Source organism: Gorilla gorilla, chromosome 5 (assembly GCF_029281585.2).
Source record: "Gorilla gorilla gorilla isolate KB3781 chromosome 5, NHGRI_mGorGor1-v2.1_pri, whole genome shotgun sequence".
In the NCBI taxonomy this organism is placed as follows: Eukaryota; Metazoa; Chordata; class Mammalia; order Primates; family Hominidae; genus Gorilla; species Gorilla gorilla.
The window spans coordinates 133,017,226-133,043,918 of NC_073229.2; the positions used below are offsets into that span (position 1 = coordinate 133,017,226).

The following is a 26,693-nucleotide window of genomic DNA, read 5'->3' on the forward strand; positions in this document are numbered from 1 at the left end:
CCTAGGTACTATTATTAATATTTCCTGCCACTTGACATCGGAGGAAACAGAAGCTCAGCAAGTGGCTCCAGGTTATACAGAGCCCTAACCTGAGCCAGTAAATCCTTCTTACCCACAAGCATTAAGCTTCCGTCCTGCCTGCTGTTATTTAACAGAGGTGCTGGGATCCGGCAGGGGAGCAACAAATGTGGTTCGGCAAATTGCTAAACGAAAAGCGGACACCCGCCCACGACGCCTGCTCTGATCTGACCTCCCGGCCTACAGCCCTCTCCAGGCTCCTCCCACCCGCTCCGGCCGTCGCCACGCCTCGGAGCTTCTACGCATGCGTTGGCGGGACCCGCGCAGGCCCAGTGGCCGAGCGGCGTCGTGGGGTTACCCTGCCGCGCCAGCGCTGCATCCCTGGCCGCTACCCGGGGAGAGGCGGAGGATGAGCTGAACCTCGCAGCCGCTGCTATCTCCAGTGCTCATCACAGGTGCTTTGGGTCAGGTCGGAAGCCTCCTTCCCTGAGCCCTCGCCAAGCTCATTCCCCTGCCCGCTCCGCCCGCCCTGCAGCGGCCTGGCCCTGCAGTCTGGCTGCCGGGGGCGGCGGCGAGAGGTAGTTTGTGTACGGTTACCATGGAGACGCTGGCGGCGGGGCGAAGTGGGAGGGTGGCCGGGCGGGGTGAGGATGCTGCTGCGTCCTGCCCTGGCCGGGACCGTGGAGGAGCGGGCACTGCCGTGGGTAGGGGAGCCGCTGTCCGCGCGGGAGGTGAGGTGTCCCCAGCGGCTCCCCGGGGACCCCTCCTGCCGTCGTCCGCCTGTGTATCCTCGGATGGGGTAGAGAGACGATGAGTGCCCTGTGCATACTGTCAGGGGTCCGGAGCGGTTGTCTTTTGTTTATGTACGCACTTAGCCAAGTGCGTGGTGCTTAATAAGAAGCCCAGTAGTATTTGTTGAATGAGAGTGGTAGACTAAGGGGCTTTGTCTAGGCAGGCGGTGACCGGGCCAGAGTCATACAGTTTATATCTGGGCACTTCCAGGCAACAGGGCCTCAATAAATAAAAATGTATGTGTAACAATATTTAACATACTTTAAAATCATGGAGTGTATACATAATGCCTTTTGTGATCCATTCCCACAAGTAACACAACAGATCTTACGTCCCACCCTGATTTATAATAATTATACTTTAATTTGGTTGAAAAGCAACCACCATTTATTATATTTATCCTGGTTTCTTAATCTATGGGATTCTGGTTGTTGATGTTGATTTGGCATAGCTGATATTCAATAAAATGCTTAATAAAAATTATCTGTTTTCATAAAGGCAAGTACCACCACCCGCCTTTTAAAAGGAGAAGTACGTAATGTAAATGACGAGTTGATAGGTGCAGCAAACCAACATGGCACGTGTATACCTATGTATCAAACCTGTACATTGTGCACATGTACCCTAGAACTTAAAGTATAATAATAAAAAAAAACTTATGTATAGAAACACTGAACAAACGTCATTCTCTCTTTTGCAATTTCTTTTTTTAAATGTAGTTTTTCATTCGTGGAAATGATTTTGCTGTATCCTTTTATCATGTAGCACTTGGGCAATAATTGTTAACATCTTTAAGGGCCATATTTTAAAATGTTAACATTTTTAAAGCACCGTGCTAACGCACTTTACATGTATTATATCATTTAATTCTTCAAACAATCGTATGGGGCAATTATTATTACTATCCACCTTTTATAGATGAGGAAACTGATGCTTAGAGATATTAGAGGCATTGCCTAAGGTCACATGGCTGTGAATTGTCAGCATTTAAACCCTTACTCCAGCATCTGAGCACTTAACCACTGCCTCTTTGGATGCTCATATTAATACAAAAATGGTTCAGAGTTATGGAAGGGTCCTGAGTATTTGATTTGCAGGGAAGACTGTGAAGCTGGCCTGCTTTTCCCCTGTTGCAGACATCCTAGTAGTGCAGTGTTGCATTTAGCAAGAAGGCTCTGGTTCCAGTGGCTATTAGCAGCAACGATAAAGACAGGTCTTTATAATTAGTTATAAACTTCTATAAATTATGACTCTGAACTTTCACCCAGACCAATAAGAAATATCTTGTTGAAAAAAAAGTTCTTCACTTTCAAATTTCCTACTGCTGGTGGTGTTCACCCTCTAGAGGTCCTGTGGATACCATGGACTCAGGATAGTGTGATGCAGGACAGAACTCAGCCTCTTTCTTCTTTCCTCTTGAAGTCAGCTTCTCCTTCTGTTTCTTTTAAAAGGTCCCTTGCCCTCTGGCTCCCCTAGGTTTGCATACCCAGTGTTGTTTCTGGCCTCTTCCTGGAATCATGGATGCCAAATCCTGTTAATTCTGTTCTCAGCGCACCTCACTTGTTCTCATCTCTCCTCTAACCTCTGCTTCACCTTGACTCCTGTATCTCAGGCTTTCCGTACTTCACTCATTCGTCACAACATTGAGTCCTACTCTGTGCCAGGCAACTTGAAATAAAGGCAAGACAGGGAAAGGAGGCTAAATCTGAACTCATCTGACCACATAACATCAAGAATCAGATTTGAAATAAGGTCCAGATTTCATAATTCACTGTAACAAATATCTCCAGTTAGAGAAACTTGCAGCCTTCATCTGAAAATGTCTTAGCTCAAGTCTATATTTAAAAATGGAGTCTAGTGATTATGTAAGTGTTGACCTTCAGCTGTGCCTCACGTGGACGGCTGGGGTGGAGAGTCTTGGGCCAACACCACATGCACAGGGAATTCTAACACAGTGGGAGAGTGGAGTGGCAGAGACCAGCCCAGGGCCTTGTGGAGTCTGGAGGAGGAGCACTTAACTCAGGCTAGCAGGGTGGGAGAGGCATGTCCAGGAAAGCTTCCTTGAGGAAATGACCTTTGAGAGTTAGCTGGGTGATTACATAAAAACTGTCTGATTTCACTACTTCTGATCTTTGCCCTCCTTTCCTTCCTGCCCATCTCTGCCAGATCACATCATCCCTCAAAATGTTGTATTTGATCTGCTCATCAACTTTTAATTTCTCGCCATTTAATTTAGTTGGTTCAGCCCCAATCGCCATTTTCAGAGTTCCCTCTTGTCCACACACACCCTGTATGTCTTGATGCTTTGCATTGGCTCACTTGCTGACTTTGTTGGAACTTCCTTCTCTACTCCAGCTCCAGTGCCAGCCACTGCCACTTGCTCAAACTCAGCCCTTTTTTCACAACCTAGCTCAAGCACCACCTCTTCCAGGAAGTCTACCTGATGTCTTCCCCCAATCAGAAATCTCTTCTTCCTTTGTGATCACATAAGTAATTTGTCTCTATTTTTTTATTGCTGCCATCAGTTTCTACCTTGTATTTAAATCATTTGAGTATAAGCAGGGTAAATACTCACCGGGTATGTACCAAGAAGGCTGCTCCTGTTGGGAAAATATTGGGGTCTCTATGTGAATGGGTTAATAGTTGCAGCCCCAATGCCTCTAAGTGCCCCACTTCCTACCACCCATCTAGTGGGTAAGAGTTTGAATATTATCTGTGGGCATGTATCATAGCTTTTTTTTTGTATTGCTTAAGACCCTGTCCAGACCATGGATTACATGGTGGCTCACACCTGTAATCCCAGCACTTCGAGAAGCCAAGGAGGATAGCTTGAGCCCAGGAGTTTGAGACCAGCCTGGACAACATAGTGAGACCTCATCTCTAGTTATTATTATTATTTTTTAAAAGATTCTATCCACCTTGCAAAATTGTTGTGGGGTTAATTGAGATAATACAGTCAAGAGTACTTAGCACAGTGCTTGGTGTTAAAGTAAATGTTTATCTCACATTAGTGGTTCTTCTTTCTTGAGAGTGAAGATGGTCTTTTATTCCTCTTTGTGTTTCCTCTTCTGTGTTTCCCAGAGATCTAAGCAGAGGGCTTTGCACATAGGAAACAGTTAATCAATACTTCTAGCTGAATGGATTTGCTCTACTTGGAAGGAAAATTTTGTAAAGTTAGAATTTCTGTAGGACTATTGTGTTATGGTTCAGGTATACTTTAAGTAGATAAGCTTTCAGGTCCTGAGTGATTAATTTTTCAAGTTGGCAAAAACCATCTATAATAATTTGTAGTTTAACAAATGTCAGTTTAAAAATCCTCCCCCCAAAGCCCCACTTCTAATTCTTCTAAGTCAGTTCACATGTATTATTAAATATTTCCATGATTGATTTAGTGAATATTAATATATGATCATAACATTGTGCAGATTTTACCTTATTGTACAAGTTTCTCACAATATAATTGTTAAAGTGAGATGTGGTGGAAAAAAGAAGAAGGATAGAGAAAGTTGTGTTAGAATTTTTGGTAAAAATTTATAGACAAAAATATTTTTAGCCCTGTATCTACATTGTTTCTATCAGTATAGTATTTGGTCAGTCTAAATTCCTATATGCCCCCAGGTAATTCACAGAATTTTTAGAGTTTGACCTGAGTAAATGTTCCTGCTTCATCACTCTCTGGAAGAGTATAGTTTTTAATGCAAACTCAAAGATAGCCAGAGAGAACCTTAGGTCAGGAGTGAGAGTCTATGATTACTCCCCACAGAACTTTCTCTAATCTTTATTAGATTTGCCAGACTACTCTTGGACATTGTTAGACTTATTAGTGCCATGTGAAGCCAAAGGGGTGGCAAACCTGATTTAGGCTCTGGAAGAAGCCTGTTTATTATACAGAAACCTCTTCTCACTTAGTGGCATAATTTCTTACTGCAATAGGTCTTTTAGAAACAGACCAACAAACCTGTCATGGCCGCTTAAGTTAGATGTTACGGGACTGAATTTGTATTATGCATCCAAAAATAATATACAATATGTAGATATAAAAAATTGTGTATATATTTTAAATAATTATGATTGAATATTCTAAAGTAAAAGCCAGTCATTTCAAAAGTATTGGAAATAAAATGTACTAGGCCTCTCATCATTTTTGATAGTTATATTAATGAACGTAATTGTAGACTGTGCTTAAATTCAAAATCCTGTATCAAAAATTCCTAAAATAGTATTGCTTGTCAAGTAATTTTTTTACTGTTTTAACTCAACACCTGGCATTTCCATATGAAAAGTATGACATATTGTTTATAGTTTTCATCAGAAACTCTTAGGGTGGGGCCTGAGTAGAAGGAAACAAATGTTCTTATTGTCTGTTGTTATGTAACAATGTTTAGAATCATAATATAGTAAATCTTTATTTGTCTAAGGAATCACCTGTTGATTCTACTTATAGAAATGGAATCTTTTTAGTTTCCTGGGGCATGTGTCACAAAGCAGTTTTCTGTTGTGCAGAAGTTGTTCTAAAATTGGGTAGCTGAAATAGGTGAAAAATTCACATAGATCTCTGTCTCTTTAGAGATGTGACATTTTATGGAGTTTGAGTTTTTTTTTAAGAAGCACCTAATGCTATGTACTCATTAGGATTACATTTTTAAAATCTGTCCTATTTTAAAGTTTAGATTTGTCTCCATGGAACACACCAACATTTGAGAAGGATCTGCATTCTCATGGCCCTTATAATGACTTTAACTCTTTCAGGAAGGGGTATTGGGAAAGGATCAGTTGGTATTGATATTTGGTATTTATTTACTTAGGTCATTACCTCAAATTATAGGTGAGCTGAATCAATTCATTCAGTTATACCATGGACAAATGTGGGGCTGAACTATTCTCTGAGGTTTGTTGCAAAATCAAGTGTCCTTTAGAAATACAACATTTCTGTCTAAAATGTAACCTTGTAGTATCACTAGTGTGGAGGGCAGTGGGGAAGAAAAGGAAACTGTAAACATTTTAACAGAACCCTCAGTGCTTTTTGTAGGCTGAAGACCATGAGATGATTCGCTCTTCCTATTCTGTCTTCTTTCATGATTAGTCTTTCTCTCTGGGTTTAGCTTTCATCCTGGTTTTCTTCCCTGCACATCTTTTTCCTCAGTTGTATATTTTTGAGGAAATTTTCCTCTCTACATTTTTGAGAGCTGTTCTCAGATCCTAACCTTCTAACTGCTTGGTGGATTTTTAAAGGCTTAATATAGAGGAATGATTTAGTATATGGATGGGCTTAAGCATTCATTTTTATAAAGTCCTGGACAAAAATAGTTGATGGTTTTTATACCATGTACTTGCAGGGTGTGGTGTCTATCTGAAGAATATTTTACTTTCAAAGGAAAGATGCTGTCTCCAAATGATAAAATGTTAGGAAAACTGGATCCATTTTATCAACCTTCAGTGTCCAAGCAGAAGACCAGTGCAGAAATCATAAGTGAAGCAAGAAATGCATTAAGAACAGTTAGAACCCAAAGACCATTTACACCACAGGAATCTCAAAGAAAACTATTCGGACCTGCATCCTCAAGAACATCAGAAAATAGACCTCCTTCCTCCTTCAGGTATATGGCATTTCACATTCATGTTCATTCAGATATTTAAGCACCAGGTTATACCTTCCCTTAATTCTACTTAAGGATAGCTTTTAAAAATAGACTTATTTTTTAGAACAGTGTTAAGTTCACAGCAAAATTGAGTGGAAGGTACAGAGATTTCCCAGGTACCCCCTACCACAACACATCCACAGCATCTCATTATGACCATCCCCCACCAGAGTGGTACATTGGTTACCATCGACGAACATACTTTGACACACCATTATCACTCAAAGGCTGTAGTTCACATTGGCGTTCACTCTTGGTGTTGTACATTTTATGGGTTTGGACAAATTTCTGATGACATGTAACCACTATTATAGTATTATACAGAGTAGTTTCACTGCCCTACAAATTCTTCACTCTGCTTATTTTTCACTTCCTTCCCTCATCCCCTAGCAACCACTGTCTCCATGATTTTGCCTTTGCCAGAATGTCATATAGTTGGAATATACAGTATCTCACCTTTTCAGATTGGCTTCTTTGACTTAGTAATATGCATTTAAGTTTCCTCCATGATTTCTCATGGCTTGAATAGCTCATTTCTTTTTAGTGCTGAATAATATTCCATTGCCTGGATGTACCACAGTTTATCTATCCATTCATCTACTGAAGGACATCTCATTTGCTTCCATGTTTTGGCAACTACAAATAAAGCTGCTATAAACATTCATGTGTAAGTTTCTGTGTGGACATAAGTTTCCTTTCTTTTTTTTTTTTCTCTTTTTTTTTTTGAGATGGTGTCTTGCTCTGTTGCCCAGGCTGGAGTGCAGTGGCGCGATCTCAGCTCACTGCAAGCTCTGCCTCCCGGGTTCACGCCATTCTCCTGCCTCAGCCTCCTAAGTAGCTGGGACTACAGGCACCCGCCACCATACCCAGCTAATTTTTTTGTGTGTTTTTAGTAGAGACGGTTTCACCATGTTTGCCAGGATGGTCTTGATCTCCTGACCTCATGATCCACCCGCCTCCGCCTCCCAAAGTGCCCTGGGATTACAGGCGTGAGCCACCTCGCCGGCCAAGTTTTCAACTCCTTTGGGTAAACACCAAGGAGCATGATTGCTGGATCATATGGGAAGATTGCGTTTAGCTTTGTAAGAAACTGCCAAACTGTCTTCCAAAGGGGCTATATCATTTTGCATTCCCACCAGCAATGAATGAGAGATCCTGTTCCTCCACATCCTAGCCAGCATTGACATTGTCAGTGTTCTAGATTTTGGCCATTCAAATAAGTGTGTAGTGGTATCTCATTGTTTTAAGTTACTTTCCCTGGACATATGATGTGGAGCATCTTTTTATATACTTATTTTACATACATATGTCTTCTTTGGTCAGGTGTCTGTTAAGGTCTGTGGCCCATTTTTTAAATGGGTTGTTTGTGTTGTTGAATTTTAAGAATTATTTATGTATTTAGGATAACAATTCATTATCTTACATGTCTTTTGCAAATGTTGTCTCCTGCTCTGCAGCTTTTCTTCTTCTTCTCTTGATAGTGTCTTTTGCAGAGCAGAAAATTTTAATTTTAATGAAGTCAAGCTTATCAATTCTTTCTTTCATGGATCTTGCTTTTGGTGTTGTATATTAAAAGTCATCGCAATACCCAAGGTTTTCTAGACTTTGTCCTATGTTATATTTTAGGGATTTTATAGTTTTGTGTTTTACATTTAGGTCTGTGATCCATTTTGAGTTAATTTTTGTAAAGGGTGTTAGATTTGTTTTTTGTTTGTTTTTGTTTTTGTTTTTGCATGTAGATGCTAGATGTCCAGTTGTCCCAGCACTGTTTTTTTTTTTTTCTAGGAATATGAGCCAAAGTTTTACTTGTTAATTTCTTGCATTTGAAGTACTCTTTGATAACATCCTTGGCTTGAGACTTTTCCCATAGTCCTACCACACAACTACAACCAACCATTTTATGGGGTTTCCCTCTCTGTCAATTTTACAGAGACCTACCCATTACCCTAGTTTCTTGTCATCAACCTTAATTAGGTTTATTTGGTGTTCAGCTCAAAGGGCCTCCATCAGTTTGACATACACAGGCTCATCACAGTTAGATGAAAGCCACAAAGATGGGCTTGGCTCTTGTCTGACGCTTTGACAGCTTTGCAAATTCCTTGTGCTAGGCTGTCCTGGATGGGAGTGGTCTTCAGCACCTCTTTTAAAGCAGTATTAACATCCACTGCACCTCCAGCAGCAGTGTCTTCCTCAGCCATGGCAATGGGTTATGAGGGAAGGTGGATCTTGAATACACTGAGCCTCCACCTCTGCGAAAGAGCCCAGCACCATTTTTTGAAAAAGCTATGTTTTCTCCATTGTATTGTCTTTGCTCCTTTGTCAAAGATCAGCTGACTGTATTTATGTCAGTCTAGTTCTGTGCCCTCTATTCTGTTCCATTGATCTGTTTGTCTATTCTTTCACCAGTACTATACTGTCTTTATTATTGTAGCTTTATAATATGTCTTAAAGTCAGGGAGTGTCAGCCCTTTTAATTTGTTCTTCTTGTTCAACATTGTGTTGGCTAGTCTGGGTCTTTTGTCTCTCCATAGAAACTTTAGAATCAGTTTGTCAGTGTCTACAAAATGACTTGCCAGGATTTTGACTGCGATTGCATTGAATCTATAGATCAAGTTGGGAAGACATATTGACAATATTGAGTCTTCCTAGCCATGAAAATGGAAGATCTCTTCATTTATTTAGTTTTTTGATTTCTTTCACTGAGTTTTATAGCTTTCCTCATCTAGATTTTATCCGTATCTTGTTAGATTTATAACTAAGTATTTAGTTTTTGGAGTGCTAATATAAATGATAATGTGTTTTCATTTCAGTTTCCAACCTTGTATCTTGCAACCCTACTATAATCACTTATTAGTTCCAGGAGCTTTTTGTCAGCTCTTTAGGATTTTCTACATAGATAATCCTGTTATCTGCAAAGAGTTATTTCTTCCATCCCAATCTGTATGCTTTTAATTTCTTTTTCTTGTCTTATTGCATTAGCTGGGATGTTCTGTATGATACTGAAAAGCAGTAGTAAGAGGGGACATCCTTGCCTTCTTCCTCATCTTAGTGGGAAAACTCTTTCTTACCATAAAATATGATGTTAGCTGTAGGTTTCTTGTAGATATTCTTAGAAGTTTTCTTCTATTCCTAGTTTGCTAAGAATTTTTATTATGAATGAGTGTTGGATTTTGCCAAATGCTTTTTCTGTATCTGCTGATAGGTATTATTTTTAGGTTGTGTTTTCTGTATCTTCTTTAGCTTGTGGTGTGATAGATTACATTGATTGATTTTCAAGGTAGTTGTCTTTTTAAATTTGACTTTTGTTCAAAATTCCTAAAAGTAATTACAAACATTGGTTCAGGAAGTTACTTTGGAATGAAATGGTTACTAGCGGTTGTCCCATACCAGCTTTATAAAGTGATATGAACAAAGCTTTTTAAAAAATTATTCTATACACTTCTTCTTTTCATTATTCAGTATTTTTTAAACTTCCTAAAAGTAATCAAAAGACTTGTTAATCAACTGTTTTAAGTACAATAACATTAAAAAATGTTTTTCCTCAAGGTTTATGCATTGCATCCTTTTACTTGTTTTTTAGCTAGGGTTAACTAATATATACTATAAATAAAGAAATAATTCTTCACAAACTAACACTCTGCACCATCTTTTATGCTAGCCTCCATGCATCCAGTTTTGAGTCATCTGATTCCAGGCCTATCTCTGGCACACGTCTTAGTCCACTAGAGCTGGTGAGTACTTTGTATAACCACCAGTAATTTATATTATGTTGTGAAATGAAATTGGCCAAAAACACTTGGAATCAGTACTTATATATGCTATGATAATTATCATGTACACCTAAATAGACTAATAATTTAATATGAAAGCAGATTCTTTTATATTGTTCAAATGTAATGGGTAATATCTAATGAAATACTTCTATAATTTACCTACAGTTTGATAATAAAGAAGAATTTTTTAAATATATAATAACTTGGTAAGCAATATTTCACAATATTTTTGCTTTCTTAGTTATACATATGTATTATTTTCTTAACAGTTATATATACAAAAATTAGATGTATAATTTATATTAAAGTTATGTATCTTATACATATATAAAAATCATATATATTTATATGTAGTCTCTCTATATATACATTTACATATAAATATGTGTATTCAAAGATTTATTACAAAAAAACTAACAAAAATCCAGTGGTCTCCTGTCCCCTTGTTCTTCATTGTTCCCTCCTCAGTGGCTTTCACTTTAAGCTCTTTCAACACATCCTTTTAGGATTTACATCCAGACTTCCCAATGCCACACTGTCTTGCTGCTTTCTGACTTATGAGCTTGAGGAGTTATCTAATGACTTCTAAGGAAGATGAAGATTTAGTTTCTGTCTGAATTTTGCCTCTTATCACAATGCGTTCACCTTTTCTATCCCCACTATTACTCCCATATAGATATAACTTTGGTTAGATCTGTTTTCTCTGACTGTGATTACATAAACCCTGTTCATAGCTAAGACTTGAATTAATGATAAATTCTCCTTTCCTGCACCACTTTTTGTTTTCCCTGGCATTAATAATTGCCTTACTTTTAAAGTTTTGTATTATTAGTATTTCAACCCCAAACTCTTCCCCAGTGGCCTTAATCACCTTCTATGTTCAGGCACATGAGGCATTCTATGGATTTACCTCCTTGGAGAACTCTTCACACGTCCTGCCCAACCACTTTCCCTGAGCACCTGGTGCACAGCTCTCCTGGGGTGCCCCTCACCATCCTCCTGGGGAGATGGCTTCTCCTTCTTGTGCTGGCTTTTTCCTGGTTCTTATGTCTCAAGTCCTCTTTCTTGATTTACTGTGGATTTGGTAGAGCATTCCCTCCTATAGTTTCTTGAGAAAGGGTACATGGGAAGTAAATTATTTGAAACCTTGATTCCTGTTTTTTCTTCTCTGGAAGTTTGTAGGATGTTTCTCTTTGTTTCTAGTGTTCTGAAATTTAATAACAATGGTCCTTTGTGTGAGTCTATTTTTATCAATCATGCTGGGTACTTGAAGGGCCCTTTCAATGTGGAATTTCATGCCTTTCAGTAAACATGGATATTAATTGAATATTTAATATCATCATAGTGTCTTACCCACTTTTTTGTTCTGTTTGCTCTTTCTAGAATTTATTATTCAGATGTAGGACTTCCTGGCCGGGCGTGGTGGCTCATGCCTGTAATCCCAGTGCTTTGGCGGACCCAGGCAGGCAGATCATCTGGGGTCAGGTGTTCGAGACCATCCTGACCAACATGGTGAAACCCTGTCTCTACTAAAAATACAAAATTAGCTCGGCATGGTGGTGCATGCTTGTAATCCCAGCCACTAGGGAAGCTGAGACAAGAGAATTGCTTGAACTCGGGAGATGGAGGTTGCAGTGAGTTGAGATTGCACCATTGCACTCCAGCCTGGGCGACAAGAGCGAAACTCTGTCTCAAAAAAAAAAAAAAAAAAAAAAAAGATGTAGGACTTTCTGGACTGACACTTCAGTTTTCTTATTTTCTCTCTTTTCTGTTTCAATCTTTTTGTGGAAGAGACTGTATTCTGATCCCTTTATTGAGATTTTTTTATTTCTGCTGTCATATTTTTAATTTTCAAAAGTTTTTTTCCCTCTACATTATCTCTTTGTATAGTAGTCTGTTCTTATTTCATGGTTGTAGCATGTTATCTGAGTATATTAGTGGTAGTTTTGATTTTTTAACTAAGTTTTCTTCTCCCTTTATAGTCTCTGTTGCATTTTTGTCTCTGCTTTTTACACTAGAGGCTTCCTCTGATGCCTCATGCTGTTTGTTTGGCTGTTCTTAAGAGTAGTGGCAGCCAGACGCGGTGGCTCATGCCTGTAATCCCAGCACTTTGGGAGGTTGAGGCGGGCGGGTCATGAGGTCAGGAGACCGAGACCATCCTGGCTAACACGGTGAAACCCAGTCTCTACTAAAAATACAAAAAATTAGCGGGGCGTGGTGGCGGGTGCCTGTAGTCCCAGCTACTCAGGAGGCTGAGGCAGGAGAATGGCTTGAACTGGGGAGGTGGAGCTTGCAGTGAGCCGAGTTCACGCCACTGCACTCCAGCCTGGGCAACAGAGCAAGACTCCATCTCAAAAAAAAAAAAAAAAAGAGTAGTGGCATGTGGATTGAGGTTGGTCAACCTATAGGTGGTATCTACCCACACCTGTAGTTAGGGGGATCTGACTGGGCTGTGTTGTTGATGACACCCCAGTGGCAGTATCTTTAGGACTTTTCTTATGGGCTAGTCATATTCTCTGTAAAGAAGTATCTTCCACGCTGTTTCCTGGATGTTAAAGTCTGGTTGCTAGCTTCCAGGTGCAGGAAGAAGGTGAGAATGCCCAGCATTTAGGATATAAATATTCAATTAACATCCATGTTTATAATAAGTACTCTGACCTCAACAATAAGGGTACTTACAGTAATAGTACCCTTACTTATTGACCTCAATTAAAGAAGACCCTCTGTTTTACCTTCTTTAGAGAATAAACCCATCTTCTCTGGCTTTGGTAGCCTGACTGCATGGAGCTGGGAAGGATGGAATTACACAGAATTTCAGCTAATCCTCCTTACTTTAGCCACTCCTTCCCTTCTACCTCTGCTACCAGAAGTACTTGGTGATACCAGTTCCCTAGGCTTTATGAGATTGGTATGTTAGTCAAGCGCTTCTCAATTTCTGTTACTCTGTGTATGTGTGTATGTGTGTGTGTGTGTGTGCGTGCACATGCATGTGCTTGTATGTATGTTTGTTTTGGATGAACCATTTGAAAGTAAGTTGCAGACATTGTGATACTTCATCCACAAAAATTTAAGTATGCATCTCATATGAACAAGGACAGTCTCCTACATAACCACGATACCATCATCATAGCTCAGAAAATTAACATTACTCAGTAATATCATTTAATTTATAGTCCATGTCCAAATGACCCCAGTTGACTCAAAATGTATCTTATATTTTTAAAGTATTTATCAGAATGCCTCTGTGAGGAAGATTATACTTGTTCATGTATTGCAGATGACAAAAATAAGATCCCAAGATAGCAAGCACGAACCAATATTGCAAGAAATAATTTGCCAGCTATTGTTGACACATGGCTTGTTAACGTCTACAACCTTGGGAACCACTTGGGTTTTGAGCCGGCTACAGCCTGAGGACCCAGTTCGGCAGCTCGGTGGCTCTACCTTATTGTAGAGTGGCTCTTTATTCTGTGATTCTGTTGTTTGACTCCTGTAAATTGCTTTTAATATTACTGTAGTTTTTTGGGGACTCACTCAGTTTGGGACTCAGTTTGGGTGTACCCTTCCCTTAAAAAGAATCTCATTTTCTAGAGATAACCTGGTCCTTGTCAAACTGGTACAGTTCTTGGACTGCAGGATTAGGTATTGGGCTAAGACAAGATAGGCATTTATCTGTTTAGGGTCATTGAACTTAAATTTCCATACCTCTGAATGGCTGGGTGCTATGTTCACAGTAAAAGTAGACGGCTAGGCTCAGTGGCTCATGCATGTGATCCCAGCACTTTGGGAGGCTGAAGTGGGCAGATCACCTGAGATCATGAGTTCGAGACCAGCCTGGCCAACATGGTGAAACCCTGTCTCTACTAAAAATATAAAAATTAGCCAGGTATGGTGGCACATGCCTGTAACCCCAGCTACTCTGGAGGCTGAGGCAGGAGAATCACTTTAACCCAGCAGGCAGAGGTTGCAGTGAGCCAAGATTGTGCCACTGCACTCCAACCTGGGCAATAGAGTGAGACTCATCTCAAAAAAAAAAAAAAGAAACAAAACGAAAAAGCAAAGTAAAAGTAGTCTAAGAAGTTCCCATTTTAAGGAAAGTGACTGCTTAATTTGAGATTGTGGTTGTTGTTGTTATTGTGGATTATGTGAGGGTCTTAAGTACATTTCATTTTAAATAGTAATTAAAATTTGGGGCCCCCAGTCAAAAAATTCTGAAAATGGCCCCATGCTACCTGACCTTCCACCTTTTTTCTTCTTTATCACTTCGTTTTTTAAAAGAACTCTTTGCCTCTGATAACCACTAAATTGGCAAAGGGCAGAGATAGGGGAAGGGAGAGGGAGTGGAGAGAAGGAGATAACTGGAGAGAGAGGGAGAGAGAGTGGCGGAGGAGTGTCTCACAGTTAAGGGACACATTTGCTGAAAGAGTTTGTGAGGACCTAACCAGTTGAATCTCAGTGCTTTTTGGATCTAGGACACTTTTCAGACGAGTTTGCCTTTTAACAATTCCTCCACCAGCAGTCAGTCAGGGAACAGGGACTCAGACAGCAGCCTTTCAGCTCCTACATTGAGCAGATTAGCTCAACGCTGCTTTTGTACAGCTACCCTCTCTCTTTCTCCCCATCCTGTCTGGCATGTGCTCCCCACTCACCCTCCAGCGGGCAATGGGCTGCCCACACTCAGGACTGCCCAGTGCTTCTGAGAAGAGGAAGAGCTGACGCTTGTGGTTCCTGATTGCTCAGGCCCTGCCCTCCAGCCCGACTGGTCCAGGGGGTTCCTGTTAGCAGAAACACTGATTTGTAGGGGTTTTTTTGTTTGTTTGTTTTGTTTTTTCTGAGACAGAGTCTCGCTCTGTCACCCAGGCTGGAGTTCAATGACATGATCTTGGCTCAGTACAGGTGTGCACCACCACACCTGGCTAATTTTTGTAATTTTAGTAGAGATTGGGTTTCATCATGTTGGCCAGGCTGGTCTCAAACCCCTGGCCTCAAGTGATCCCCCCACCTTGGCCTCCCAGAGTGCTGGGACTACAGGCATGAACCACCATGCCTGCCTGATTTGTTGTCTTTCATTAACGTTTATATCTACCTGCTATATAGGTGTGCCAGCTTACATCTTTTTTCCTTCTTAGCAGCTCCCAGCTGCTCCGCAAGAGCACTGAGACCTGGGGCAGTTGGGTGATAGTTACTCCATTTTTCTTCTACTCTAGTTAGATGGTGTTCAAATTTCATTCACACAGAGATAACTGCTCTCTTGCTTTGAATTGTATGAAGTCAGAAAAGAGATGTGACCATGTGAATACACAGGAAGTGCTGTCTTTCATCATTATTTTAGTCAACAAAATAGAATTTTCTTGGTTTCCTAAACTTACCGAGTCCAGTGATGTAAACCCCAAATGTTTTTATTCAACTTTTTATTGACACAGAAGAATTCAGCTTGATACATTTACACAAACTAAACACACTCAGTAACCAGGATCTATTCAAAAGGAAAAAATAGATCACTGCCAGCATCATCAAATTGATCATTTCTGGGCTCAGAATCCGCCACCATGGCCCCTCTCAGCCACTGCCTCCTCTGGGCAACTACCAGCCCCACTTCTAACAGCGTGGATTAGTTTGAGCCACATAACCAAGCTCCAGGTAATTGATAAGTGAAACAAAATTTAATATTTTTAAAAGAAAGGGACCTAGGAACTCATATAAACCTTGGGGATGGGCGATCCAGGGTAAGACAAGTAGAGTAGAGCCAAAGCAGTGTTTTTTCTTTCACAATTGCTGAAGCAAACGGTGACATTACAACAGTGAGTCACATGCCAAGAGTGACAGAGGACCCCAGTGTACCTGTGGAGAAAATCATAGTAATAGAAATGCACACAGAACTGCCGTGTCACAAAGGTTCTGTGCTTGTGTGATTTTTTTTTTCTTTCTTTTTTTTTTTTTTTTTTGAGATGGAGTCTTGCTCTGTCACCAGGCTGGAGTGCAGTGGCACGATCTCAGCTCACTGCAACCATTGCCTCCCGGGTTCAAGTGATTCTCCTGCCTCAGCCTCCTGAGTAGCTGGGACTACAGGCGCCCACCACCATGCCCAGCTAATTTTTGTATTTTTAGTAGAGATGGGGTTTCGCCATGTTGGCCAGAATGGTCTCGATCTCTTGACCTTGTGATCCACCTGCCTTGGCCTCCCAAAATGCTGGGATTACAGGCATGAGCCACCACACCTGGCCGCTTGCGAGAATGTTTAATATTTGCTTTCTGACTTTCAAGGTGTCTTTTGTTGCATGTGTGTGTGTTTGTGTGTGTGTGTGTTCTGCTGCTTTACAGATTAAATTGTGAGCACCTTTCTGGGGTGAGATGTCCTGAACTCCCTTTTCCAGTTGTCACATAGGAAGAGGGGAGACCCTGTTGGGTGATCTGGAAGAGCCAGGGCAGAAATTGGCCAAGGTGACGGTGCTTGGAAGAATCATGGTCAGCCTGATGGATACCTTAAACGTTCTATGTATTGTGTCTTCTTTGACGGGGTTGTCCTATGGAAATAGACTGTGTGTCCTCAATGGACTCTAACAGGTCCACCAGCCAGAACAGACCTTAAAATATGACTGTGTCTGTGTCCTTGATTATACTCAAGTCATGGGTTAGTGTCAGGAAACAAAATGTGAGGTAGTTAATATTCTCAAGTGAAATTTTTTTTTTTTTTTTTTGAGACAGAGTCTCCCTCTGTCACCTGGGCTGGAGTGCAGTGGTGCAACCTCCGCCTCCCAGGTTCAAGCAATTCTCCTGCCTCAGCCTCTTGAGTAGTTGGGACTACAGGCATGCACAACCATGCCTGGGTAATTTTTGTATTTTTAGTAGAGATGGGGTTTCATCATGTTGGCTAGGCTGGTCTTGAACTCCTGACCTCAGGTGATCCACCCGCCTCAGCCTCCCAAAGTGCTGGGATTACAGGCATGAGCCACCGCACCTAGCCCTCAGGTGAAAATTTAAACTTACTTGCAACATTCTCTGATTTCTAAAATTATTCAAATTTTATAAGAGAAACATGTTTGCTGTTTTTCTTTATAAAAGTCATTTTACTCCACAGCGTGAAAGAACATTTTGTAGAACTTGGCATAAAAGAAATTGCTGAGTCATTTAGTTGTTTTCTCTTAAAGAATTAAAAATGCTTTACATATGTCACTTTATATTCTAAGTAGTCCCATGAGATGCGTATTTAAATGGGACACATAATTTATTAAATGTTAGTAGTAAAATGGAACCGAATTTTTATTATATACAGTTACTAATTTTGCACTAAGAAAATAATGCGTTTTATTGAGGAGCATTTGTGGGACTTTTATCTTGCCCTGCAGAGAAAATTCGGTGACTCTCTTTTGGGGAAATTTGCTTTCCAAACCATATTTTCACTCTTTATAAAATCTTTTGGCTGAGTGTGGTAGCTCATGCCTGTAATTCCAGCACTTTGGGAGGCCAAGGCAGGAGAGCTTTTGAGCTCAGGAGTTTGAGACCAGCCTGGGCCACATAGGGAGACCCTGTCTCTACAAAAAATAAAAAATTAGCTGGGTGTGGTGGTGCATGCTTGTAGTCCCAGCTACTCAGGAGGCTGAGGCTGGAGAATTGCATGAGACCAGGAAGTCAAGGCTGCGGTGAGCCATGATCGTACCACTGCACTCCAGCCTGGGTGACAGAATGAGACCCTCTCTTAAAAAAAAAAAAAAAAAAAGATCTTTCATTTAGTACAGTTTGGGTGTCTGTAGAAGGAGCCGTTTACTTTGCATGATTGTTAGTTGACAGATTTCTTGATCTTTGTTTCAGTTTCAGGGTACCTGCAGAATACAGACATTTTGAGTTAAGAAAACCACACGTCTATCTTCAAAATTGAGATTACCCTCTATATTTCATTTTTCATAATTGCACAGAAAACACCTATTTTCCTGTATTACAGTCTTAGCTTTTCTGTTCCTATTAGCTTCATGGCCTAAGTAACATTCCTATGATTATTTTGCAACAAAGTGGGGAGGCTAAAAAGTAAAGTGATTACTTGTTAAACAAATATAGTGCAACTTATGCAGACAAACAAGTGTTACCTCCTTCAGAACAGACCCCTCAGAATCCAATATCTTAATTCTAACAAGCCTGCGTCAGAGGCTAGGGCCTTGACTATGAGAGGAGTTAAAAGTAACTTGGAACCAAACCTGATAAATAAGGGGTGAGCAACTTACATGGGGAAGGGAACTGGCATTTCTTGAGCTTCCATAATAGGAATTGTGTTTATGGGAATGGCCCTGTAAGAAGGGGACTACTGTCTCTGTGTTATAGCTGGGCAGGTTCAGAGAAGTAAATGGCCTGCACAAGTTCACGTAACTAGTGAGTGGGTCCTTCTCCAGGTCTCCAAAAGTGATTTATGCTTTCTTCCATATTATGATGATTATTTTATTTACTGTTTTTTTCTAACTGTGTTAGAAAAATGTGTCTTTAATATCGTAGAACAATTTTTTTGGTCTGGTTTATAAATCAATCCTAAATACAAATGAACAAGAGGAAATAAGCATTTTGAAGAATGTCATCATTATTGAAACGAACAACTTCTTGGAAGGAACACCCTAATATAGATGTCTATGTTCTATTCATGTATGTGAGAAAACAAGTGTTTGGGATTATGCGTCATACGTGATAAATGACATCACCCAATTTTCCAAATTATATGACTTGAATTTCACACTGGATGTTTCAAAAATTTGTTGATTAACTTATTGGATAGTGACTCACTCATTCACATGTTATAGAAGTGACTTTAGGAATGTTAACTTGATTATTTTTGGTTAGAGCTAAAAGCACTTGCTGCCATAAGGTTGTTCTTTCATAGGCAAATAACTGTGCTGACATTGGAGGCAGGAAGGATAAGACCACCAGGCAACTATAAAACTAGGAGCTTAGTCACCCTATGAGGGTCTGGCACCAGGTCAGAGGCCACTCAGATTAGAGGGAGTTCTGGGTGGCACAGAACTTGGTGCAGGTGTTTTTTTTAAAGTTTTTAAGGAATTAGAATTTTGTTAGTAATGTTCCTCTACTAAGAGTATCAGCATCGACACTTAAGAAAAGATGGGGGAAAAAATAGGGAGTATCAGCATAGAATTTCTGAGATGTAAAAAATAAAACATTTTCGGCTGGGCACAGTGGCTCACGCCTGTAATCCCAGCACTTTGGGAGGCCAAGGCAGGTGACTCACCTGAGGTCAGGAGTTTGCGACCAGTCTGACTAACAGGGTGAAACCCTGTCCTACTAAATACAAAAAAAAAAATTAGCCAAGTGTGCTGGTGCATGCTTGTAATCTGAACTACCTGGGAGGCTGAGACCGGAGAATCGCTTGAACCTGGGAGGCGGAGGTTGCAGTGAGCCAAGATCATGCCATTGCACTCCAGCCTGGACAACAAGAGTGAAACTTCATCTCAAAAAAAAAAAAAAAGTTAGCTGGGTGTGGTGGCAAGCTCCTTCAATCCTAGCTACTCGGGAGCTGAGGCCGGAGAATCACTTGAATCCGGAAAGCGGAGGTTGCAGTGAGCCGAGATCGCACCATTGCACTCCAGCCTGGGTGACAAGAGTGAAACTCCATCTCAAAATAAATAAATAAATAAATAAATAGAAACAAAACACTTTCATAAGTCCAAGACAACTTTTTGCTTTTATGTTTTATGATTTTTTCACCTAACTTATTTAAAAATTTTGATATCATTAAAAAAATACATTTGTGGCATCCAAAATATGTGAATGTACTGCTTACATTCCACATAATTCTTGGTACATGTAGGTACTCAATAAATGTTTTCTGAACTGAATTGAACTCAGAAATTTTTAAAGCATGTTGAATATGCTATATGTAATTTTGTAGTCTTTTTTTACTCGGGGTGGGGAGCGGGATGGAGTCTTGCTCTGTCACCCAGGCTGGAGTGCAGTGGTGCAGTCTTGGCTCACTGCAACCTCCACCTCCTGGGTTCAAGCAATTCTCCTGCCTCAGCCTACTGAGTAGCTGGGACTACAAGCATGCGCCACCATGCCCAGCCAATTTTTGTATTTTTAGTGGAGATGGGGTTTCACCATATTGGTCAGGCTGGTCTTGAACTCCTGACCTCAAGTGATCCACCTGCCTCGGCCTCCCAAAGTGCTGGGATTGCAGGCATGAGCCACTGCGCCCGGCCAATTTTGTAGTCTTTTATACAGATAATATCTGTTTGCTAGCATGGGTAAACTGTTTTACTCAAGTATGGTAATCACACAGCAGAGTAGTTAATACAATATGATTAAGAAAAACAATTAAAAAGTGCTTTATGTATACATATATCACATTATGTAAGATGGGCCAGTGAGCTGGTAGAATCAGGAAGCCAAGATGAAGGCAGGCAGATAGGCCCTGTGCTCTTCTGGAAGGGTTGTGGCCAGCTCTGAGGTAAGTGTTATTTGAGACGCAGAAAGTCATTCCAGTTATTTAAAAAAATCTCTTTCCAGAAACCGAAAGTTCCAGCATCTCCCACCAGAGAGGAGGATTCCTGCTTTTCCTTTCCTAAGCCCCCAGTGGACCCTGCGAAGATTAGAAGAGTAAGCAACGCCAGGGCTCGCTTATTCAGGGCTGCCTCCCAGCGGGCCCTTCTGCCGGACAGATCCCTTCCTCCCTCCGACTGTAAGGCCATGTAACATCCTGTAATCTCTGGGGACAGGCATGCTTCTTGAATTTGCACACAAAAGCTATTTTTATATGATTTTTCCTAACCCTGGATGATTTTTATATTAACTAAGAGTTAGTTAACATTGGGCAAAAGCTGGCTAAGAAACATTGTTCATATATTTTTCTGGGTGCTTATAAGGAATACCTAAATATTACAGTTGGTAGGAAAAGAAAATTAGGATGAGTGACTGGGCGCGGTGGCTCATACCTATAATCCCAGCACTTTGGGAGGCCAAAGCGGCCAGATCACCTGAGATGAGGAGTTCGAGACCAGCCTGGCCAACATGGTAAAACCCTGTCTCTACTAAAAATACAAAACTTAGCTGGGTGTGGTGGCACGTGCCTGTAATCCCAGCTACTCGGGAGGCTGAGGCAGGAGAAGTGCTTGAAACCAGGAGGTGGAGGTTGCAGTGAGCTGAGATCGTGCCACTGCACCCCAGCCTGGGTGACGAGCAAGACTGTCTCAACAAAAAAGAAAAAAAAGAATATTAGGATAAGTATTCCCTAGTGGATGGTTCATGTATATCAGAAATAAATGATTTTTAAATTAGAGTTCAAAAAGTTGTTAATTTTATTAGAAATTAATGAAAATGATAAGATTCTTATAATGCACATTAAGCTTATTTCTTTGAGAATGCCCTTCTGATCCCATGTGAGCATGTAAGCAAAATTTGAATGGGACTTCTCCTACTGCCTGAGAATTGCTGCCAGGCACCTAAACCTGGGAACAGAGAGGCTAAAGATCACAGCCTGAGGAGTCCCACCAACAATTGGAATCACTCCCCATCCAGGGCATAATAAGGGTTTCTCAAACTGTGGAAAAGGACCCAGAAGTGGGATGACAATCAATTTAGTGGATCACACCAGCATTTTTAAAAAATGAAGTAGAATAGAATATAATAGAAAATGTCAGAATACATGACACACAATAGGGGTAAGTTTTGCTTCAAGAGACTTTACTTCGGTCTTCAGTGTGTGTTCAGGGTCATATTACAAACTGATTTCTGACTGTGTGTGGTCAAAAAAAGTTGGGAAACCACTTTACCAGGAGCTGACAGAACTGGTTCTCCCTCCATCAACAAGATTTGATGAAGAGAGATAGGCTTACAGTCACAGAGAATTGGGGAGAGCCTGGAAGACACATACCAAAGATCACAGCCCCCACCTGAGCATCATACTTGATGGACAAGTATTTTTTTTAAATTCATTTCCAACATTTAAAAGGTAGAAGAATCTCATGGAAGAATCCAGATTTATGACTTCTTGTGAAAAATCAGAAAATCTGGCAACACTGGGTCCCCATTCCATGCGGCCACAATGGGGCATGATTGGAGCTGAGTGGTACCTCCATTCTGTGGCCAGGATATGATCTGCAGTCACCATATCCCCAGCCTGTGCCATTCACTTGCCTGTGTGGTCCCTGATGTGGCTGAAGAGTTAGAATAAAGGAGAAAAAGAAAGAAAGAGAGAGAGAGAAAGAGAGAGAAAGAAAGAAAGAGAAAGAGAGAAAGAGAAAGAGGAAGGAAAGTAGGAAGGAAGGAAGAGAGGGAAGGAGGAAAGGAAAGAAAAGAAAGGAAAGAAAAAGAAGAGAGGGAGGAAGGAAGGAAGAAAAGAGAAGAGAAAAGACAAGACAATGAGGATGTGCAGGGTGTGTACCTCATGCTGTGATGCCGTGACCAAGTAGATCATCAGGCAACTTGCTTTACCTTGATGTCCCGATTTGTTTCCTTTCTTACACTGCCAGTTGGTCTGATATTTATCAAACTCCTACTAAGTGTCAGGCACCATTCTAGGCCAACAAAGTTCTGTCCTCAGAGAGCTTACAATCTAGTGAGAGGAGATAGACAATGACAGGAGAACAAATAAGAGAATTTGAGTGCTGATGAATGCTCTGAAGAAGATAAACAAGATAATGGACTCGAGAGTGACTGTGGTGGGGTAATTTGCTTTAGCTCAGGTGGCTCTGAAAGGTATCTTTGAGGAGCTGGCAGCTGAATAGGAAGGTGCCTCATGAGAAGGAGGCAGCCATGTAAAAATCCATGGACCAAGTGTCCACGTGGAAGGAAAAGCGAGTGCAATGACCGGGCACGAGAGCAAGTGCTGGTGGTGGAGGACCTGGAGGTCCAGTGGCTGGAAAGTGGCTGATCAAGGGAAGTTGGAGAAAGCTGAGGCCACAGAACTGCCCAGGGCCTCAGAATATGGAAAACACACCCAGCTGTGTTTTACTTGTAGTGAAAAGATAGGGTTTACCAAAGGGAGAGACAATGTGATGTAGGTTTTTTCACCAACAGCAGTTCTCAACTGTAGCTGCCCATGAGAATCACCTGAGGAGCTTTTCAAACGCTCCCCCCGCAACCCGAGTCCCGTGTCAGCTCAGGTAAATCAGAAAGGGTTGGTAATTGCAGGAACAAAGGGCTTGCCAAGATGAGAGGGACTGGGACCTGGAGGTGAAGGGCACTTCTTATGAACAGGATGGCAGGATTGGTGCAAGGACTCATACCTTGTTTTTTATTCTGTGTTCTTGCTTGTGAGGTTGAATACTGTGTGTGTGTTTCATGTATTTTTAACTTTTGGGAGTGCACGCTAGAAAACCCTGCTGCTTGCCGAGGTACACACTGATGTGAAAGTGACCACAGAGATGAGTGCTTTGCCCACCATCCCCCTCCTCAGTGCTTCCCCAGTGGCTTAGCTCCTTCCCCGCTGGGGTACCTGACTGTTGTCTGCATGCTCTGGGAGGCGCCCTCTGCAGCTGTGATTTCCCAGCACTGAGGCCAGCTTCACACCTCCAAGGTGCACTGAAGCATGTTTTCATCGTGGTTCTTTTATCCACCCTGTTTGCAGTCGCCCCTCTTCACCATTCAGGTCATCCCTGAGGTCTGGGCCAGCATTCAGGAAATACTGGCAGCAAAAAGTCATTGTTATTTTAAAAGCACATGTCATCCAATTATAAAGTTATAAAAAATATTTGAGCTCTCCAGCCTTGGAATCATTGTCATTTGTATAAGAGCTCCCTGGGTTTCATTTCAGATCTTCTCTATTGGTTAGAAGAGGTAGGCTTTGTGGAGAAACTGAGGCTGTAGAAATGGAGGGCATCCCTTTGTTTGCTGTGAAGTCATTTGTGGCTGATGCTACCCCACAGGCAGGGCCAGGGTGTGGTGGCAGGTTTGGAATTCCTGCTTTAAGACAGTGAAAGAGGAAGAGATTTGTGTAGTCATCTCCAAAAGGCCAGCAGTATAACTGCTTTGCATTCACATAGGGTTTTTGGCTGGAGGTGGCACTGCTGTGAATGCTTCCCCAGTTATTCAAGCCAGACAAGAGGTCTGAGAGCAGTACCACCTCCTCAGCCATCCCTGTCACACTCTCCGTCACCAAGCCCTACACGTGCTTCCTGACTAGCTCTTGAGTCTGCATTCTCCCTCACCACTGCCATGCTGCCTCCATCCCTCTTGCCTCATCCTGTTTTGCTGCTCTTAAACCACCGTCTGCTCACTGGGGTGCTGTGATGGTCTGCAGGTGGGTGGATGCAAGGCCCTCAGCCAGAGGAACAGCCAGTGGAGCCTGAGGATGCTGAGCTCCCAACACCACATGGCTGTGAGCAGCAGCCTTATCCCTTTATCCCAGGGGACCATGAAAAATGATCATTTTCTGTGTGTTCCATAAAGCACAAGAGGTCGGGAAACAAATAAAGATCAGATTGCACCACCCTCTTGCTGAAAACCCTTCAGAGGCCCCGCTGTGCCTACAGAAGTGTTTGCCAAACTGAGTTCCAGGGAACTCCAGGGAACACTTTTGGCAAAATGTTAATAGCTTCTCTTTGGAAAAAGGGTTCAGTGCTCAAATAGGTCAGGGAAACACTGCCTACCCCTCATCTTCTTGGAGAGTCTCTGTGCACATGAGTGTATTAAAGTGTTGGTGGAGAAATCTGTTTAATTTTAATTCAACACAGCATTTCACAAACCTGCTGGACTGTGGGATCTGTCTTTTGGGAACACAATTTGGGAAACACTAGCCTACTGTAGAAGTTGGCAAACTTTTTCTGTAAAGGGCCAGATAGTGAATATTTTAGACCTGGTCCTTATGGTCTCTGCTCAGCCTCCTCCATTTTGTATTGTAGCATGGAAGCAGCCATCCACCAATTTATGGCCACTGAAACTTGAATTTCATGTAATTTTCACTTGTCACAAAATATTGTTCTTTCTTTGATTTTTTTTCTAACCATTTAAAAATACAAAAACCGTTCTTAGTTTGCAGGCTATACGAAAATGAGATAGGGCAGAGTTGGTGGGGTTTGTAGTTTGCTGAGCTCTGGTGGGGGTGGCGGGGGATGACGTCCCAGCTCCTCCAAGTGCACAGCTGTGTTGTGATCCAGCCCCAGCGTAACATTCCAGGCCCTGCTCATGCCTGTCCTGGGCCTGCCCCCTCATGGTGGGTGCACCGGCAGGGTGGAACCCCTTGTTGTTCCCCACACCCACCCTGCTGTTTCAAGCCTCAGGGGGAACCTATGTAATTTGCTGGGCCCAATGCTGAATGGAAATGTGGGGCCCTTTGTTCAAAAATTATTAAGAGTTTCAAGATAGCCACAGCAGAGCCTTAAAACAAGTATAGGCCCTTCTAAAACTGGGGCCCTGCCTGACTGTACTGGCAATACACACTTGAAGCTGGCTTTCACTCCAGACTTTTGTTCTCTTTTCTTCAAGCTGTTTACCTCTTATTAACCATTCAAAATGCTTCTCAGCCCCCACCTCCTCTGTGAAGCTTTCTCTGACCAACTTCCAACCCCTCAAGCTTTCTCCACTCTCTCTGCCCCCTCCTTACCTGGCTGGGGTCACACTGGGCTTCATTTATCTCTTTACACATCTGCCCCCTTTGTCTCCCCTGCTAGATAGAGCAACGTCATTAAGAAAAGTGTTTTTCTCTGTTTGTTGCCCAAGAGGCTATTACAGGGTGTGGTATATAACAGGTATCAAATAAATATTTGTGAACCTGAACTGGTCCTGTGTGGTAAGGCTGCTGGGAGCTGTCTCCTTTTGAAGTTTACCCACGATCCATTACAAAATTCATATAATGTGCTGCAACTGTCTACCGAGAAGATACAGACCATAGTTACACATGCTGTTTCATCGAGGACATTCATCAGGAATGAGAGTGAGCCCCCCAGGGCAGCTCTTCGTTGTAGTAATAACTGACAAGCTTACTCCAGTAGATTTGAAGATAGACAGGTATAGCTCCTTGACCTATAGGTATGGTTGGGTTTCCCTTCTAGAAGCTCCATGATGGCTGGGACTTGTTCACCATGGCTTCACCCGTGCAGTAAACAGCACCTGGCACATAGTGGTGGGTGCTTAATAAATATTCAGGGAGTAAATGAACGAGAGAAACGATGCTAAAAGATAACGGTAGGCTAAAAATACTTTGTAATCAGAAACAGAATGTGTGCTTCATAATTCAGTAGTAAAGTCATTTAAAGTGGTGTGGTGATATAGAGAGAGCCCTAGCCCAGAAGTCAGGATTCTTGGGTTCCAATAATCATGACAATAACTTCTAGGTTTTGAGCATGCTAGCACCATGTAAGTCACTTTACTAGGCCACATCATTTAAAATCTCACCACATCCCCAAGAGGTGGGGACCATGGAAGGTGGTGTGAATTGAGCATCCACATCACAGAGTGGGTGCTCAGGGGGACCTGCACTCGAACCCAAGTCTGAGCCAAAGCCTGTGTTCTTCCCACCCTGTGGTCCTGGCTCCCCCTGTGACCT

General features: G+C 41.7%; 1 protein-coding gene and 1 pseudogene across 15 annotated transcripts in view; one reads left to right on the forward strand and one right to left on the reverse strand.

The window, feature by feature from the left end:
* The first annotated feature begins 228 nt into the window (after positions 1-228).
* The window catches only part of ARMC2 (armadillo repeat containing 2), a 140,689-nt gene continuing 114,224 nt past the window's right edge, over positions 229-26,693 (forward strand). For 2 of the 15 annotated variants that reach the window (XR_008680780.2, XM_063707165.1), the window contains exons 1-4: positions 758-1,046; positions 6,147-6,407; positions 10,108-10,180; positions 20,720-20,891. Coding sequence is in view for 9 of the 15 variants with exons in the window: in XM_063707165.1 (XP_063563235.1) it covers positions 1,045-1,046; positions 6,147-6,407; positions 10,108-10,180; positions 20,720-20,891 (508 nt within the window). In the remaining 6 variants the exon portion in view is untranslated. The other 13 variants (XM_055390730.2, XM_019030101.4, XM_055390732.2 and 10 more) reach the window with 13 other exon arrangements.
* On the reverse strand, positions 8,094-8,647 carry LOC109027155 (small ribosomal subunit protein eS12-like; annotated as a pseudogene).